General features: G+C 42.2%; 1 protein-coding gene across 6 annotated transcripts in view; it reads left to right on the forward strand.

The window, feature by feature from the left end:
• Window positions 1-15,637, forward strand: part of Arhgap10 (Rho GTPase activating protein 10) — a 272,424-nt gene that overhangs the window by 98,114 nt on the left and 158,673 nt on the right. For all 6 annotated transcript variants that reach the window (XM_063224386.1, XM_063224384.1, XM_063224389.1 and 3 more), the window contains 4 exons: window positions 477-578; window positions 6,091-6,201; window positions 7,731-7,835; window positions 14,374-14,503. In XM_063224386.1, coding sequence (XP_063080456.1) covers window positions 477-578; window positions 6,091-6,201; window positions 7,731-7,835; window positions 14,374-14,503 — 448 coding nt within the window. The remainder of the gene's footprint in view (window positions 1-476; window positions 579-6,090; window positions 6,202-7,730; window positions 7,836-14,373; window positions 14,504-15,637) is intronic.

Raw genomic sequence — 15,637 nt, forward strand, 5'->3', positions numbered from 1 at the left:
GTTTCTGTCAGAGGCTCTTATTGTTAATTCATCTTGGACCATTGTTCCTAAGATGTGTTTTCTAAAAGTAAATACTGTGATTTTAAAAAAAAATCTGCAACAGAACTTGCTGAATTTTAAAAGAGTTCCATTTGTAAGCCAAAATCTGTCCCAAGATTGCTTTTATAAGCTTTGTGTTCTTATTATGTGTTTCTGTGTGTTCTTTTTGGTATGTGACATAATAAGTATGAAAGTTTGGAAAACAACAAGTTTGGGAAAAAACCCATTAATGGGAAACAAGCAAACTGCCTGCAATTCTAATGCTGACTTTATTTATAAGCGGTGACCGGAGTTTTACAGATGTTTTTCAGAGAGCACCAGCACAGTTGGTGATTTGTTTTATTCATAAATATTTTTCATATTTTGAGCTTCCCAGTGGATTAACTGTGTGCATGATTTTATTGTTTAATCATAGTTGTCTTTCTCTTGATTCATAGGAAGAAAAAAAGAAATTTGACAAAGAGACAGAGAAGAATTACAGCCTAATTGATAAACATTTGAATCTATCAGCCAAGAAGAAAGACTCACATTTACAAGAGGTAATTCCCCCATAAAAAACAGTACAGCCTTTTTAAAAATGTGCTTTACTTCTGGAACTTTCTACCTGGGATTATAAAGAGATAGAACAAGTTTTATAACACATTAAGGAAAAAAAAAAACACTGAAACTGGATGAAATGATGACTGACAGAGACGGACTAACCTTGGATTCTCAGTATTAAAATTTTTGATACAGAGTATTTTTTTAATAGGGACAATAATTTTCAGCAACTATTACTGAGGAATAGATAGGTTATGTGTAGGAGTAGAACTCTTAATTGGCTTTCAAGATTTCTGGAAGAAATGAATTGAATTCAGTAAGCTTTTATAGTACCATTTTACTTTATATGAAGACTGTGTTAATCTTATTTAATGCCCAGGACTCAGGAGGTTTAGCTTCTTTGGTAAGAGAACATTTATTTTACTTCTGCTAATAGATTTTTTTTTTTAATGGGGAGCCCTATGGAAGGAGAAGGAATTTATACTTTATCTCTGATTTTTTTCTTTCTAAAATCCCTTGCTATTTGTTTTTCTCACTGACAGGCTTGAGTAGAAAATGCAGTTGATTGCAATTTGGAACATAGGCTTTAAGTAAAAATGTTTCACTTTAGGATCTGGACTTATCCTGCGGGAGTGTGGTCCTCTTTTGAAAACACATAAGGCATCTATCTGGTTATCGTGCACCAGTATATTAGGTACTTACTGCAGTACCATCCAGTGATCCCGGCGGCGACCCTGACTCTATTGTAAATGTAAACCCAGGTTATATTTGAGTGTCGTATATTGGTTGCAGACTGTGTGTGTGTGAGATCCTGTGTGGTTGGTTTGACATTATCCACATGTGACATTTTCTTTTGTCTCTCTAATACCCTTGACTGACGTTGGGATGGCGCTTGTAGAATATGAAGAGAAAGGAGCTTTATACCAATTAATCCCCGCAACAATACTTGAGCTAGGGCTCCGTTCTCTCCGTGTTCCATGTTGTGTGGAAAATCATGCAGCGCTCACGGGTACTCCCTCATCTCCTGCCCTTTGTCAATTTTATGGGGACAGCTGCTGCTTTCATGGCCGCGCTGTTGGCAGCTTTCACTTCTGGTCTTTGTTCGCTCTGCTCTCAGGTATTTGGAAGAGGATGTTTATGCTCCAAGTATATTTCCATCTCCACTTCACTTTCTAACAAGTGTCTTGTTCTAACTGTCGCCTGTGCAGAATGGCAGGATTCGTCCTGGGTCCGTTTCTCTCACTCTTCACATCTAGTCATCTTGGACTCCAGAATAAACTGAGAGTGTGGTTGCTTCTTAGGACGTACCCTTCTCCAGGTACTTCTGACTGTGCCCGCAGAGCTCCAGGACCCCCACGACCCTGTGTGTCTGTAGTTACCCTCGCGCACAGGTGTATTCCTTGCACAGTGCTGTTATGTGTCACCTTCCTCTTGCTTAATTTTTATTTTTGGTGCTAGGGCTGGAGCCCAGGGTCTCAGTGCATACCAGGCAACTGCTCCACCGCTGAGTACATCCCAGGGCCTGCCCTGTATGTTATCACCTGGCATCCACACTCCGTGCTCCTTCAGATATCCTTCCAAAGGCCTGCTACCTGAGGACACCTGATTAGAGAAGCTGTCCCTCGATCCCTGTTGAAACTCTCTCCCTTCTCTGCCTTTTTTGATAGTCTTGCAGCTGTTTGGCACACCATGGACTTTGCTGTGTGGCTTCTTCCACTGGTATGTGAGCTCCTTGAGGGCAGCTGTGGTGCTTCATTCATACCCTGTCCTCACCACCTGTAATAATGCGGGTGCAGCGGCACATGTTGATGCAGGGAGGGGGTGAGTTCGAGTCCAGACTGAACACTTTGGTGAGACCATGTCTCAAAAAATCACAAGCGAAAACTAGGGCTCTAGCTCTCTGCGAAGGTCTTGGATTCAGTCCTCAATGTTTGTAAACAAAAACAAAACTAACAAATAAAACCTGCCTCCACCCATCAGAAAGAATATACCTTACACGAATAGAATATGTAGATAAAGCAGGTCGAAGGTGTGTCTATCACTGTGGTAGGTGCGGCATTCCTGAAGGTGAGAAATTTGAGGAGATCCTCGAGGTGCATAATTTTGTTTCATTTGAATTACATACACTTTTCTACTTTGTTCTGTTCTCAAATGTACAAACCCCCATGTAAAGCAGCCTTCTATTGAAAGGGAGAAGGTGGTATCTTACAGGAATTATTTGATTGGGACATTCATTACTTTTTGCCGGTTGGAAAAGACCAGAAAATTATTAATGAGTTGACTTGAGGTGGTCCAGAGATTAATAAATGTTGCTGAGAATAGTACTGAATAAAGGCTTAGAAATTTAATTTAGAATTTCTTCTTGTTTTAAATGAAAATAGCAGCAGAAAATTGGTAGTATACACCATGCTGGCTATTCTCATAATCCTATTAGGACTTGCTGCTTTCTTTATTGGATTTAATAGCTGCTATCTCCCTTCTCATCGCTCAGTTCTTCTTAATATTTGTACTGTTATATATCTGAAAGACTTTTGTTGAAGTTTCCTTTCATGAGATGCCAAGTGATAGTATTTCAATATAAATATAACTAGAGAAGTCCTTTAAATACTTGCAAAACTCATCTTGCACACATTTACTGTCTTACAGCAAGAATTTCCAAAAATTAATCAAGTGGAAATTGTTTGGTAGTAAAAACTAGTTGCTTTTTTTGATACATTATGTTAGTGTGTTTTGTGTTGCTGTAACAAAACACTCAAGGCCGGGCGCTTTATAAAGAAATGGTTTACTTAACCCATAGTTCTGAGGTCTAAGAGCGTGGTGTTGGCATCTGCTTGCTCTGGTTAGGGCCTCATGTAGAGGCCACACATGGCAGGAGGGTGACATCCAGAGGGAGAGCAAGGCTTGTAACATCCTGGTCTCCCAGGCACTAAAGCAGGCCTGTGAAACGTGCAGCCGTGTTTCCTGGAGTGGCGCCCCCATCATCTCATGGCCATTCATTCCCAAGGCTTCCCTCCTCTGGCCCAGGGAAGCCAAGCTGCTGTTACCTGAACCCATGGAAGACACACGCAAGCCACATACAAGCCACGGCATGTGGTGAAAGGACAGCGATGGCCTTTTGTGCGTGGTTAGGGTGGAGGAAGGGATTCTGTGCAGCAGGGCTCTCTGTGACTCCAGGTTTCAGGAGACTTCATTGCGAAGCAATGGCAATTTGGATACTGAGAACACTGAGGGGCAGTGACAGAGGTTGCTGGCAACGTGAGGGTCGCTGCAGTACCAGGAACCGGAAGAATCAGCTGAAACACAAAATCAATTTTGGAATTTTTTTTTTTTTTTTTGTACCGGGGATTGACCTCACAACCTTGCGCTTGCCAGGCAGGTGCTTGTGCTGCTGAGCTAAATCCCCAGCAACTTGGGAAATTTGACCCTGTTATAAAATTTTCTTAAGGGCTTTCCTATTAATAACATCAAGAAACTGCTTATCATCCCCTGTCTTCATTTCATTCAGTATTCAGCAAAACTGCAGTGGTTTTTATGGCGTTCTAGACTTTAACTGCCAGGGGCTGAATATGAAAACTGGTTATCGGAGGCCAGATCTATGGTAGTTTTGAAGTAGAAAGTCAGGTTTAGTATTTAAGCATTATTTAGCTCAAAGCCTTTGATGATGGCATTTGTAATTAGATACCAGAATAATACTTTTATCTTAAAAAACCTAGCAGATAATTGTAAAAGTACACGGTTACATTCCATTGTGTTCTGTTTAGTAGCAGTAAATACTTTCACACTGTTGTACAGCTGCTGCCATGCCACTTCTTACCTCTAGAATATTCCCAAACTAAAACTGTACCCATAAACAGTAACTCCTTCCCCATGCAGCACCCCCACCCTCTCCACTGAGACTGACTTAAATTTTCAGTATTTTATTTATTTATTTATTTATTTTAACTTTTATTTATTTATTTTGGTACCAAGGATCAAACTCACGACCTTGTGCTTGCCAGGCGTGTGCTTAAACCACTTGGCTAAACCCTTGGCTTCAGTATTTTATGTACTAGGAATCATATAATATTTATCTTTTTAAAATCTGATTGGTAATGCTCAGTGTTCAGATTATAGCTCGTGTGGGAATGTGCTCCCTTTTAAAGGCGGAATATATTCTGCTGTGTGTATACGTTACATTTGCCTGTCATTTCATCTCTCGGTGAACACCTGGGTCCTTCTACCTTTTGGTTCCTGGAAACACTGCTGCTGTGAGCACAGGGGTCAAATATCTACTTGTTTTTGTTACTTTTTGTCTGATTGTTGAGACAAAATACCTAATCCCCAAAGTGAAGCAAAGGAAGGTTTGTTTATTGCAGTTCTTGTAGGTTTCAGTCCATACTCAGCTGGCTGCAAGGCAGGATGGCACTGTGGGGCAGGATTTCATGACCACCTACAACAGCAAGCTGGAACAGAGCAAAAGAGGGCAAAGCATGTCCCCTTCCCGTCCTCACACTGTATGCTGGGCAGATGCAGCACTCACATCACCAATCCCAGGGCTGGACAATGAAGCAGTCAAGAGCCCCGGATTCAGCCACGTCTGTGATTGCAGTGAGGCTTGGGGGGCCATCCGAACAAAACCATAACACTGCTGGAGTGTTTTTTTTTTTTTTTTTCTCCCTCTTTTTTGAGACACAGTTTCACTATGTAACTCAGGCTGGTGTTGAACTCGTAGCTGTCCTCCTGCCTCGGCCTCTTAAGTTGTGGAATTATAGGCATGCGCCACTATGCCCAGCTCAAGTCTTTTTTAACATTTTTTTTAATCCATAACCAAACATGGGTTGCTGGGCTATATAGTAATTCTCTCATTAATTCTTTGAGGGACTGCTATGAGGTTTTCTGCAGCAGCTACAGTGTTTTACATTTCCATCTATAATATTGTACAAGACTTACAGTTCCTGCACCCTTACCGCCTCGCCATCACTGTACCTTCTCCTGCTCCCCTTGTACACTATAGTGTGCATGTGCCTCTTTATGTGTGTGTGTATGAGTGTGTGTGCGTGCAGGTGTGAGGTGATACATAGCCTTGCGCTTCTGGGGGCTCCCAGCCTTGCAGCCTGACTTCACTCCCGCAGGACTCGTTTGCGGAAACATCATTCACGTGGCGTGACTCTGTGTACGTTGCTCCCTTTGGTGTCAATTGTGGTTGGTGCAGGAGCCAAACAGGTCTCCGATTCGTGGTGGTTAGCATTAGCACACAGAGCAGGGGTCGGTGAAGTTCCCGCAGTGTGATAGGAATGGGTTCAGACTTGGGGGAACCTCGAGGTCCCCTGTTGCAGCCACTCCCTTCCCTTGTGGCAGGATAGAATCTGTAGGTGAGAGAGACGTGAAAGGTTGTGACCACGTTGCAGTGCAGCGTGGTTTCCAAAATCAGGCAACGCGCCCAGTGGCCGGTGGCCTGAAGGTGCCCACCTGGGGCAGCTGGTCACCTGTCTGCGTCTCTCGGTCCACTAACCTCGGCCTCTTTCCACACAGGCAGATCTCCAGTTGGAGCAAAACCGGCAGCACTTTTACGAACTGTCCCTTGAATATGTCTGTAAGCTTCAGGAGATACAAGAAAGAAAGAAGTTCGAGTTTGTGGAGCCTGTGAGTATGGGACCACTGAGTGTTGCGGCACGGTGGCTAGAGGCTGTCACGTGTCAGTTTGAGCCAGCTGAGTATGGATGCCTGGCTGAGCTGGGGCAGGGTCAGACCAAGGGTCCTCTGCCTTGGTGATGTAGCCGTGTATGATGACTCTTGCTCCAGGAGAGCTGTAGGGGGCCATTTCTGGCATCTTTCTTGCAGTGTTTGCCACCATTTAAAAATCCCCCTGAAAGAATTTGTATTAGAATGTGACAAAGTAATTGTGTTTTGTGGGAGACACCTTTAGTAAGGTTTGTCCAAATTTTGATTTTCTTAGTAATTTTTAAACTGATTTCTAACATAACTCACAATCCTGTGGCCCTCTTTAAGTGGAAAACCTGTGTGTGGGATAGTGGAAGCAATTTTGTGAGTGACTTTAGCATTTTTTATATTTTGTATTAGCGCATGATTTTTGACTTAGGTGAATACATATGAATACAGATATTTTCTGAATCAAACTGAAGGGTATTTCACATTGCAGTTTAGCAAAGTAAATATTGGAACTTAAAATTCTCAATGTTAATATGCAGTTTTTTTGTTTTTTCTTAAACAACTTTATTGAGCTATAATGGAAGTACCATACAATTTACCCTTCATGTGTGTAATTTGGAGGCAACTGCCAAGGTGTGATTAATTAAAAATTAGCCAGAGGAAGCCATAAAATTTACTGAACCTCCTTTATAGTTTTCCTTTTATGTGAAATAATAATCTTACATTTATTTGACATGTGCAGTGCCTGGTCATGGTTCAGGTAGTTCCGAGGCCTCGATTGTTCTCTATTCCGTGCCGTAACTTGATGAGCTGTTCCTGCTTTCCCACTTAGTAAATAAGGAAGCAAAATAGAGCGAGTATCAGTGATTTGCCCATGGCAGGTGGCTGCTGAGCTTGGTAGTGGGCTGGCCATGTGGTGTCAGAGCCTCAATTCCCAAATCCATGCGGTGTTGGGAAGAGAATGAGTCTGGGGATCTTCAGGACCCCTTCTGCAGGTCGGATTGACTCACTCTAGAGACACTTAATACACGGTGCCCGACTCTGCCCTCTAATTAAGGGGCAGGCCGGGAGGTGGTACAGAGCTGAGAGTTTAATTACTGTCCTGCCTCTGCCCTGCCAGAGAGGTTGCAGTGCCTGGGATGCCACTGGAGATCTGAGCTCTTCGATTCTGTAATTTTACCTCCTCACAGGTTGACCTATGTGATTAAGGTTTATTAACCAGTGAGTGTTTGGATTCTGTGGACTATTATGGACAAATTGATGACTTAACACTTAATAGAGCATGCTATAAAAATGGTCTCATGGTGTTGATATGTGAGAAAAATCTGATTTTCTCTAAAGATATGTTAGTAAATGATGTGACTTGACTTCTAGTGCCTTCCTGTAAGTTACCTCAGTGGAAGGCAGTGAGAGGAGGGAAAGGCTGGGGTATAACCGGGCATCTTTCCCTGTCCTCCTGACCTTTGCTTTGTCCTAACCGCCCTCTTTCTCCTTTGTCTTAGATGCTGTCATTTTTCCAGGGAATGTTTACCTTTTATCATCAGGGCCATGAACTTGCCAAAGACTTCAATCACTACAAAATGGAACTACAAATCAACATTCAGAATGTAAGGAATTGGAAGATTCTGGTGTTTTAAAAAAAAAATGTGTGGAGTATGTACTTTTCCTGTGCTTGCTGTTTGGAAATCAAACTAGGAGCTGACTGAGGCGTTGGTAATGGGAAAGTGGGGCTGTGTTGCCACCTAGTGGTCAGCTCTTGTGTGACAACTGCTCGTCCCTTAAATCAAGGCTCACAAAATTCTGCCCCCTGGTGGCTCTTTGTATGCACTTCTAAGAAAACTGGTCCAAGCTGTCAGCTGTAAGCTGTGCCTTACCTTGACAGTAGAGCTTGCTGGCTTAGGGTTAGAGCTTTTAAACTACCATGAGCTAAATTTCTCCTCACGATTTTTATTCCTAGACAGACTTACGGAGCAGGGGGAGTTTATTCCCTTCATTTTAGGGACTAAACACATTTGACTGGTGTGTTGGTGCTTTTGGCCTTCGTGGTTTTCTTGTGGAAGCTGCATGTTCTCAGTCAGGTGTTAGATACAGAGATTTACAGAAGTCCATCGAGCATGGTGCCAGGTGTGATTTTGCTTGGGTAGTAAAGGCCTTTCCCACTCAGCCCTTCAGTGGATCTGAGACGTGCCCCAGTGAAGACGCTGCTTAGGCAGAGTTAACAGAGATGGAGGCCTTGTCAGGGCTTGAGCAGGCAGCCCTGCAACAGCACACACCAAAGGGGACACAGACAGACGGCTGGACATCTGCGTGGTGTCTGGTGCCTCATCTGTACTGCACAAGTAGAAGGTCTAGACGGATGCCTTTTATGTACATTTTGTTGCAGCGTTCTTTAGTTCTCTGTATATGGAAAGGTAGATGATAAAAGCCCTTGTGTAATTTATGCATCAGTTTATTTGTAGATCATGTGGATGCTTAGCTGGGCTCAAGTACCTAGAGTCATTGAATAGATTTTCATTTTCTTGTGATCAGGGTCCCAAGATCAGCAGAAAGAATTTTTAAGTATATGGTATGATTATGACATAGCATAACTTTTAAAAGACAAATAGACAGGTACCTGTTTGCCAGAAACCCCTTTTCAGTATCATTCTGTGTTTTCTGACACTTAAAGATGCTGTTTGGTGAGTCACTCTAAACCCTCACCTTCTTCAGACACCCCTAACTTGGTTTTATTCTCGTATAAGCCATTCTTGGTGTCCGCCCCACCTGTACTGTTGGGAGTGCTTGCCCGTGGGTGTCCTCTGGGCTTTGTCTCTCGGCCCCTCTTTTCTGGCAGTTTTGGGGATTGAACCCGGGCTGCATAGCTGAAGTCCTGCTTTGTTTCTCAGGCTGGATCTGAAGCACAGAGTACCTGGCCGTATGGGTGTGTGCCATTGTGTGTCTGCCTTTCAGTTCTGCTTTTAGCTAATTCTTTTTCCATCCGAAGTCCTAGCACCTTTGAAACACCGCCCTGCATCCTGTACCGTCTGTGGTACCTCAGTGGTGCTGTCATTTACTTATTTCTTGGTCTTTCATCTCATTTCCTGATGTTAGCTTTTAGTGTAATGAAGGGAAAGTGCTGGCTGTATAAAGCTACTGTTGCCAGAAGAAAATCCTCCTTACGTTATTTTTATGCTGTAAATGAAATATACCAAATTGTAGAATTAACGATCTGTATGTTATAATGTGATAAATAATTTAGATCAACTTTTTGGGATTTTATTATAGCAAAAAAAAAAAACAAATAGCAAAACCATTTTAAAATAAGAAAAATGATAAATTACTTAGAAGTGAAAACAGCCCATTTCCTTCACCTCATTATACCTTTTCTATTGTAAGATAGTTATACTTTTTTTGAGGGATGCAGTCTTCATCCATTTTCTATAATCTAGAGTAATAAATGAAAAGCAAGAAAGTAGCAAGATGGCTTTCAGGAAATAGAATTTTCAGATGAATGGAAATTGCATCAAAATTAAAGGATATTCTTTTAAAAAGTAACTTCAAACTCTTGTGATCTCTGTACTCAGAATATAGGGTAAGGAAGAAGACCAGAATAGAATTCTTCCTGGAAGGAAATACAGTAAGAAATTCTGAGATTCATAGCAAATATCTTGGAGAAACTTAAGAATGGCTAAGAAACATTTAAGAATATGTGCAAATATTTTTCCTTAGGAAATACTAATTTAATTTTCTTCAGTGACTTAATGAATGTAGTGTTGCCTAAATTGTTACGGAATGCTGATGATTGCCTTGTTTTATTTGGACTGTATCTCATTAGGCTTCATAAAAGTTTTACGATGTAGAGTTTTGCTTTATTTCTATTTTGACAGGTGATATAAAGGAGGTGTAGAGAGAAAACATCCTTTGTTCTTTGAAGTTTTTATTGGTACATGTTTACAGTACACAGTGCTTGTATTCTTGTGGGAAGTTGGCATAGGTACATCTGTAACACATCTAATTCTTTTTTCATCTTGGTTCTCCGATCTCTTATTCCGCTTCGCATTTGCAAAAGCTCTGTCTCCTGGATTCCTATCATCCAGCCTTTATTTTGCTCTTTGAATTATTTATATTTTGGGTTTCTCATATAAAAGCAAAACTATGTGGTATTCAAGTCTGTGCATCTGATTTTTTTCGCTTAACATTGTGGTCTCAAGGTGATCCATTTTCCTACAAATGACTCAAATTTATCCTCCTTTATGGCAGAGGCACTACTCTATATGAATATCACATTTCCCTTACCATTTATCTGTTGTTGAGTGGCTGCTTCCAAGATTTAGCACTGTGCTGCTGTGAACATGGGGATGCGTGTCCCTGTAGTGTGTCTCTTAACTCTTTTAGGAAGATAGATGGAAGGGGAGTAGCTGGATCCAATGGAATGTCTGTTTTTAGTTTTGAGGCATCTCCATTCTGACTTCCATAGTTTATATCCCCTCCAGCAGTAGACAGAGGGCTCTTTTTCTTTTCAGCCTCACCAACATTTGTGGAATTTGATTTTCTTATCATAGCCATTCTTACTGGATTAAGGTGGAATCTCAGTGTTCTAATTTTCAGGAAAAATCCTCTGTCAAGTTTGACTGCTTTAAGGGCGGGGCCAGCCTGAAACGTGGGCAGCCTTACTCCAGGCCGAGGAGGTGAGCGTAGCTTCAGATTTAGTGTTGGATTAGAGAAGGTTGCTATATGCTGTGCCTGGGACCAGTAGCTACAGGATTTGGGGAATGTCCTGATGTGACTGGTTCCCTGGACCATCCCAACTTGTGGATAGCTGGGGGAGTCCCCTTAACTGTAAGAACTCAGATTCAGCCACTTGCGGGACATCTCGCCTCCTTTTTCCTCTCATTGATAGTCACCTGTCTGTTCCTCGCCTGGTAGATGGTACCTTACGAGTGTTCACACCTTGGTCACCTGTTCTCCTGGTGCCAGTCTTACTTTCTTTCTTTTTTTTTTCTTTTTTCTTTTTATTGGTACCGGGGATCAAACTCATGACCGCCTGCTTGCAAGGCAGGTGCTTATGCCGCTGAGCTAAATCCCCAGCCCCTCAGTCTTACTTTCTTGTTGCTGGGCAAAGTTAAAGGAAGAAAGGTTTATTTGGCTTATAGTTTGTAGAGGGTTCAGGCCATGCTCAGCTGGCTCCAAGGGAGAGTGGCATAGCAGAGGGGCATCCCAAAGGCAAAGTAGTCCATGGCAAACTGGCAGGTGAGAATGCATTAGTTGCATTAGTCCTCTTTCTGTCCCTTCTATCCTATGCAGGTTGCTTACCCTAAGGTGGGTGCAGCACACCCTTAAATCTTAGCCAGAACTATGCCAAACTGATCAGTGGACTAATTTAGTAATCACACACCTTTGATTTCAGCATCACACACTCTAGATCCACCCCCCTCTTAAAAGCCACCCTTGCATGACTGCATGAGGGTTTAGGGGGAGACATGTAGACACAAATCATAATGTGTGTGTGTGTGTGTGTGTGTGTGTGTGTGTGTGTGTGTGTGTGTGTAGGTTATCAGAGCAGGCATCATGGAGTCTACTCCTGGTGTATTGTAGTAATTTCCCAAACATTCTACTGATTTTATTACACTCTGCAGCCTTCACTTTGTGCATGAACGCAAAGTATTGAGTAGTTAATGGACCACCAAGAAGGAGAGAAGGGAAAAATAAATAAAACCGGCTGTGTGTTCTCAGATCCCTATTTACCTTGACCTTCAGAGTTGTATTACTGGGTAGAATGCATAGTGCATAGCTCCTTCTCCCCTTCTCTACCCCTTCAGTATTGTGGCTCAGCCTGACACCTCAGCTTTCCAGATATGCTCAAGTGTCTGGAGTCTCCCCTGGTCCCCAGATAGAATCCATCTCCCCGATATGTTTGTAATAAAAAGGTTAATTTATAAAGCTTAATAACTTAAGACTGGTTCATTTGGAAATGTTTGTTTGCTAAGCCACATAAAGAAAAAGAAGGAAATCAAGGCAGTGGTATCTATTGCTATAGGATAGTGGTAGGCTGAGATCTACCTTATAGGTTAGTGTGAGGATTAAAGCACTATAAAGTGTTTTTCAGTACTTATAGTAACAATGTTTTAAAATATTTTTTGTTTTTGTTGTGATGGGGCTTGAACCCAGGGCCCCATATGTGCCACTATTCTGCAGCCCTAGACCTCAGATACAACATTAAGTATATAAATGTGACCTACTGTGACATTCATGTCTAATGTGATTGTAATTAGAGGACACCTCTAATTACAAAAGTCAAAATCAGAATTCAGGATCAGCAAGTGCTAGTCTATCTAGTGTAATGATTTGTGTTCAGATTACAAAGTTTTCATCCCTACTTCAATTGAGTCACCATTGACCCGAACATGGAACATCTAAAAAATAGGTGAACCTTCCCTTCATAGTGCAGAGCCCGGAGGAGAGAGGGCAGGGTGGCCAGAGGGGCACTGCGTGGGTGAGGATGCTGGAGTGTGTGGGCGGCTGCTTCTGTTGTACAGATGAGTTAATTAAGAAAAATGAGCAAATATGTGTCTGCGAGGAGATGAACCAATGTGGAATGGGATAGGCCAGAAAGAACCTGCAGCATTGGTGTGGGGTTAGATTTATGGATGTGGCGTCAGATATTTGTACTTACATAGATGTAGAAATAATGATGTTTGCTTACATATGTCTGTGTGCGTGTGTGTTTCCAAAGTCCGTCTACCGAAAGCTTGAGGAGGGTTTAGAATACTTTACCTATGAGCACACAGCCCAGGTCTTGGTTGCCAATGTTCTCCTCCACTGAGAGGAGCTCCTTTGGAGAAAGAGTTGAGTGTAGGACTGGGTTGGGGAAGGAACAAAAACTTGAGATGCCTCATTACACCAGCTAGTGAGCTGAGAGCATCAGAGGACATGTCAAGAGAGGAGCCAGCCTGAAGGGGCTCGGGCCAGGCTAAGCGGCAACAACTAATGTGAGTTGAAACAGAAATAATGAGGCTATTGGATACAAACTCATGGGGTTAACTGCGGGGAGGAGTGAGAGCAAGAGTCACACACACACACAAGTATGTAGACGTGAGGTGAGGGCTAGAAAGAATCTCAGCAGAATGGCAGAGAGACTTCAGAGTGCCATCCAGACAGGGACAGGAACAAGAAACCCTTCAGACATGAGAGGCAGCGAAAGAAAGAACCACTTCACCAAAGAGCCTTGCATTTTCTTAAAGGTGCATACCCAAATTGTTGATCCTTGTCTAGCTCTTCATTTGTGTGTAAAATCTCTGTGGATAGGTTTTCTCTTTTCCAGCCTACATTCACGAGACTCGCCATCCCTTAGAAGAAAGTACTCTCATACCATTTTTCTACTCTTAAGACCCCGGGCAACCCTTTTCATTGTAGGGAAGAGAGAGGAGAAATTTCAATAATAATTTTCCCTCTCAGCTTCTCTGCGGTTTCACATCAGCAGTTTTTTGAGATTAATGCAATTACTTTCCAGTCTGGGTAAAAGAAATGTTCAGACTCCCAGTGGTGTGCTGATTCGTCACAGTGGCCGTGGTAATTTTGTCATCTCACCTTGCGTGCACAGTTCCAGGGGAGCTGTGTGACAAATACTGACAGACCAAGTCTCCTGGGTTTAAGAAACGTGATTGGTCTCTTCAGATATCAAAGTTCTTATTTGCAGGTGAGATTTTTTTCCTCCCTTCTCAGGGAAGAATTGTCAAAAATGGACAGTCATGTTTATTAGTTTGCAAAAAAAAAAATTCAAGTTTTCACTGGTTAGATTGTTAGTGTAATTGTGACAGCCTGGGTGTTGCCAAAAATTTCTCAGATACAAATATTTTGGCCTGTTTTTTTTTTTTTTTCGTAAATCTAGGGTTTAATAATAGTGTGAGACCTGACAGTGGGGAATTTTCAGTTGAATAGAATTATTCATTTGTTAGAAAATTTCAAAAACACAGAACTTCTGGTTCCTGTGGCTCATGTTCCTGTTAATTATTTTACCATCATTCTTTGAACAAAAAATTGGGATATTTTGACAGATGTATAAAAAAAATCCTGCATATTTAATTCTTATTACCCAGAATCTTTAAAAATGTACATGAAAAAATTCATAAGAACTTGAAATGTTTTTGTGTGTCTTATACTTTTCAGACCCGAAATCGATTTGAAGGAACAAGATCGGAAGTGGAAGAGCTCATGAACAAAATCAGACAGAACCCCAAGGACCACAAACGAGCAAGTCAGTTCACAGCAGAAGGCTACCTGTATGTCCAGGAAAAAAGTAAGAGGTCTCCGAGCACTGCTGGACAGCCAGTCGCAACCCCCCGGCCCTCAGCACTTGGTCCCTGTGGGTTCTGCTTCTGTGCTTGCAACTAGATTGAAAATGTTTGTGAGAACAACAGAAAGCACAAGTCACTGCATCTGTGCTGGACATGTCCAGGCCTTTTTCTTTTTCTTTTAAACCACATGGTACAACTAGTTCCATGGCATTGACACTGTAGTAGGTATACTAAGTAATCCAGAGATTATTTAAACTGTATATATATATAGGTATGTGCAAACACACTGCTATTTTAGCCATGGGGCCTGGGAATTCAAGGAGTTTGGTGTGTGTGGGGGGCGTGGGTCTTGGAGTCCATCCTCTGCAGACACCAGAGGACTCTTTTCCTCCCTCCCTGACTCCCTCCTTTCCTCTCCCTTTTTTCCCTCCCCGCTTTTTTCCCTTCCCCTCTCCTCCCTTTCTCTTCCTCCCTCCAGATGAAATCTGTGATCTGTAACCCTTCTTTTTCCTCTCCCAACATAACCTAATTAACTTTTCTGGAAACTACATGCATTTCTTTTAAATGAGTTATTTTTTTCCCTCTCCTGAGTTTGTCATTTGTGATTTGCAGATATACAAGGTTTATTTGATTGTATAGGAAAATTGTGGTGCTAATAAGTGTTACTGCTCTTTAAGAACCTGGCTTCTCTTGGGGAAAGAAAAAACTGTCAGCCTGTGTTGAGTGTAATCTGAGATTTACGGTAATTAGATTTTGTTTTCTTTCTGAAAGTTGAACCCAAGATCTTGTATGTGCTAAGCAGGTGCTCTACTGCTGAGCTGTATCCCCAGCCTTGACTTGTACTGGCATGTGGCACTCTAGATGTTGGGGACCCGTGACATGGAAGGCTAAGAGCTCTCTGACTGGAAATAGTGATTCTAAGAAGAGTGAAAACAGGTTTTGACAGGGTCCTGGTGCATGTAGCGATGGCTCACCCCTTCTTAAGTCTTACATTCTTCATTCATATATTCCTCCCCACTCCGACTCTGTCTTACTGTAACTCTTCCTGTCTGTCTGTCTGTCTGTGACTCTCCTGGTGCTAGGTATTCAAACTAAGGGCTTGTGCACGATAAGCAAGCATCGTCTATGGGCTACAC

Source organism: Cavia porcellus, unplaced genomic scaffold (genome assembly GCF_034190915.1).
Source record: "Cavia porcellus strain 051 isolate PalLab524CR breed Dunkin Hartley unplaced genomic scaffold, mCavPor4.1 scaffold_14, whole genome shotgun sequence".
NCBI classification, from domain to species: Eukaryota; Metazoa; Chordata; class Mammalia; order Rodentia; family Caviidae; genus Cavia; species Cavia porcellus.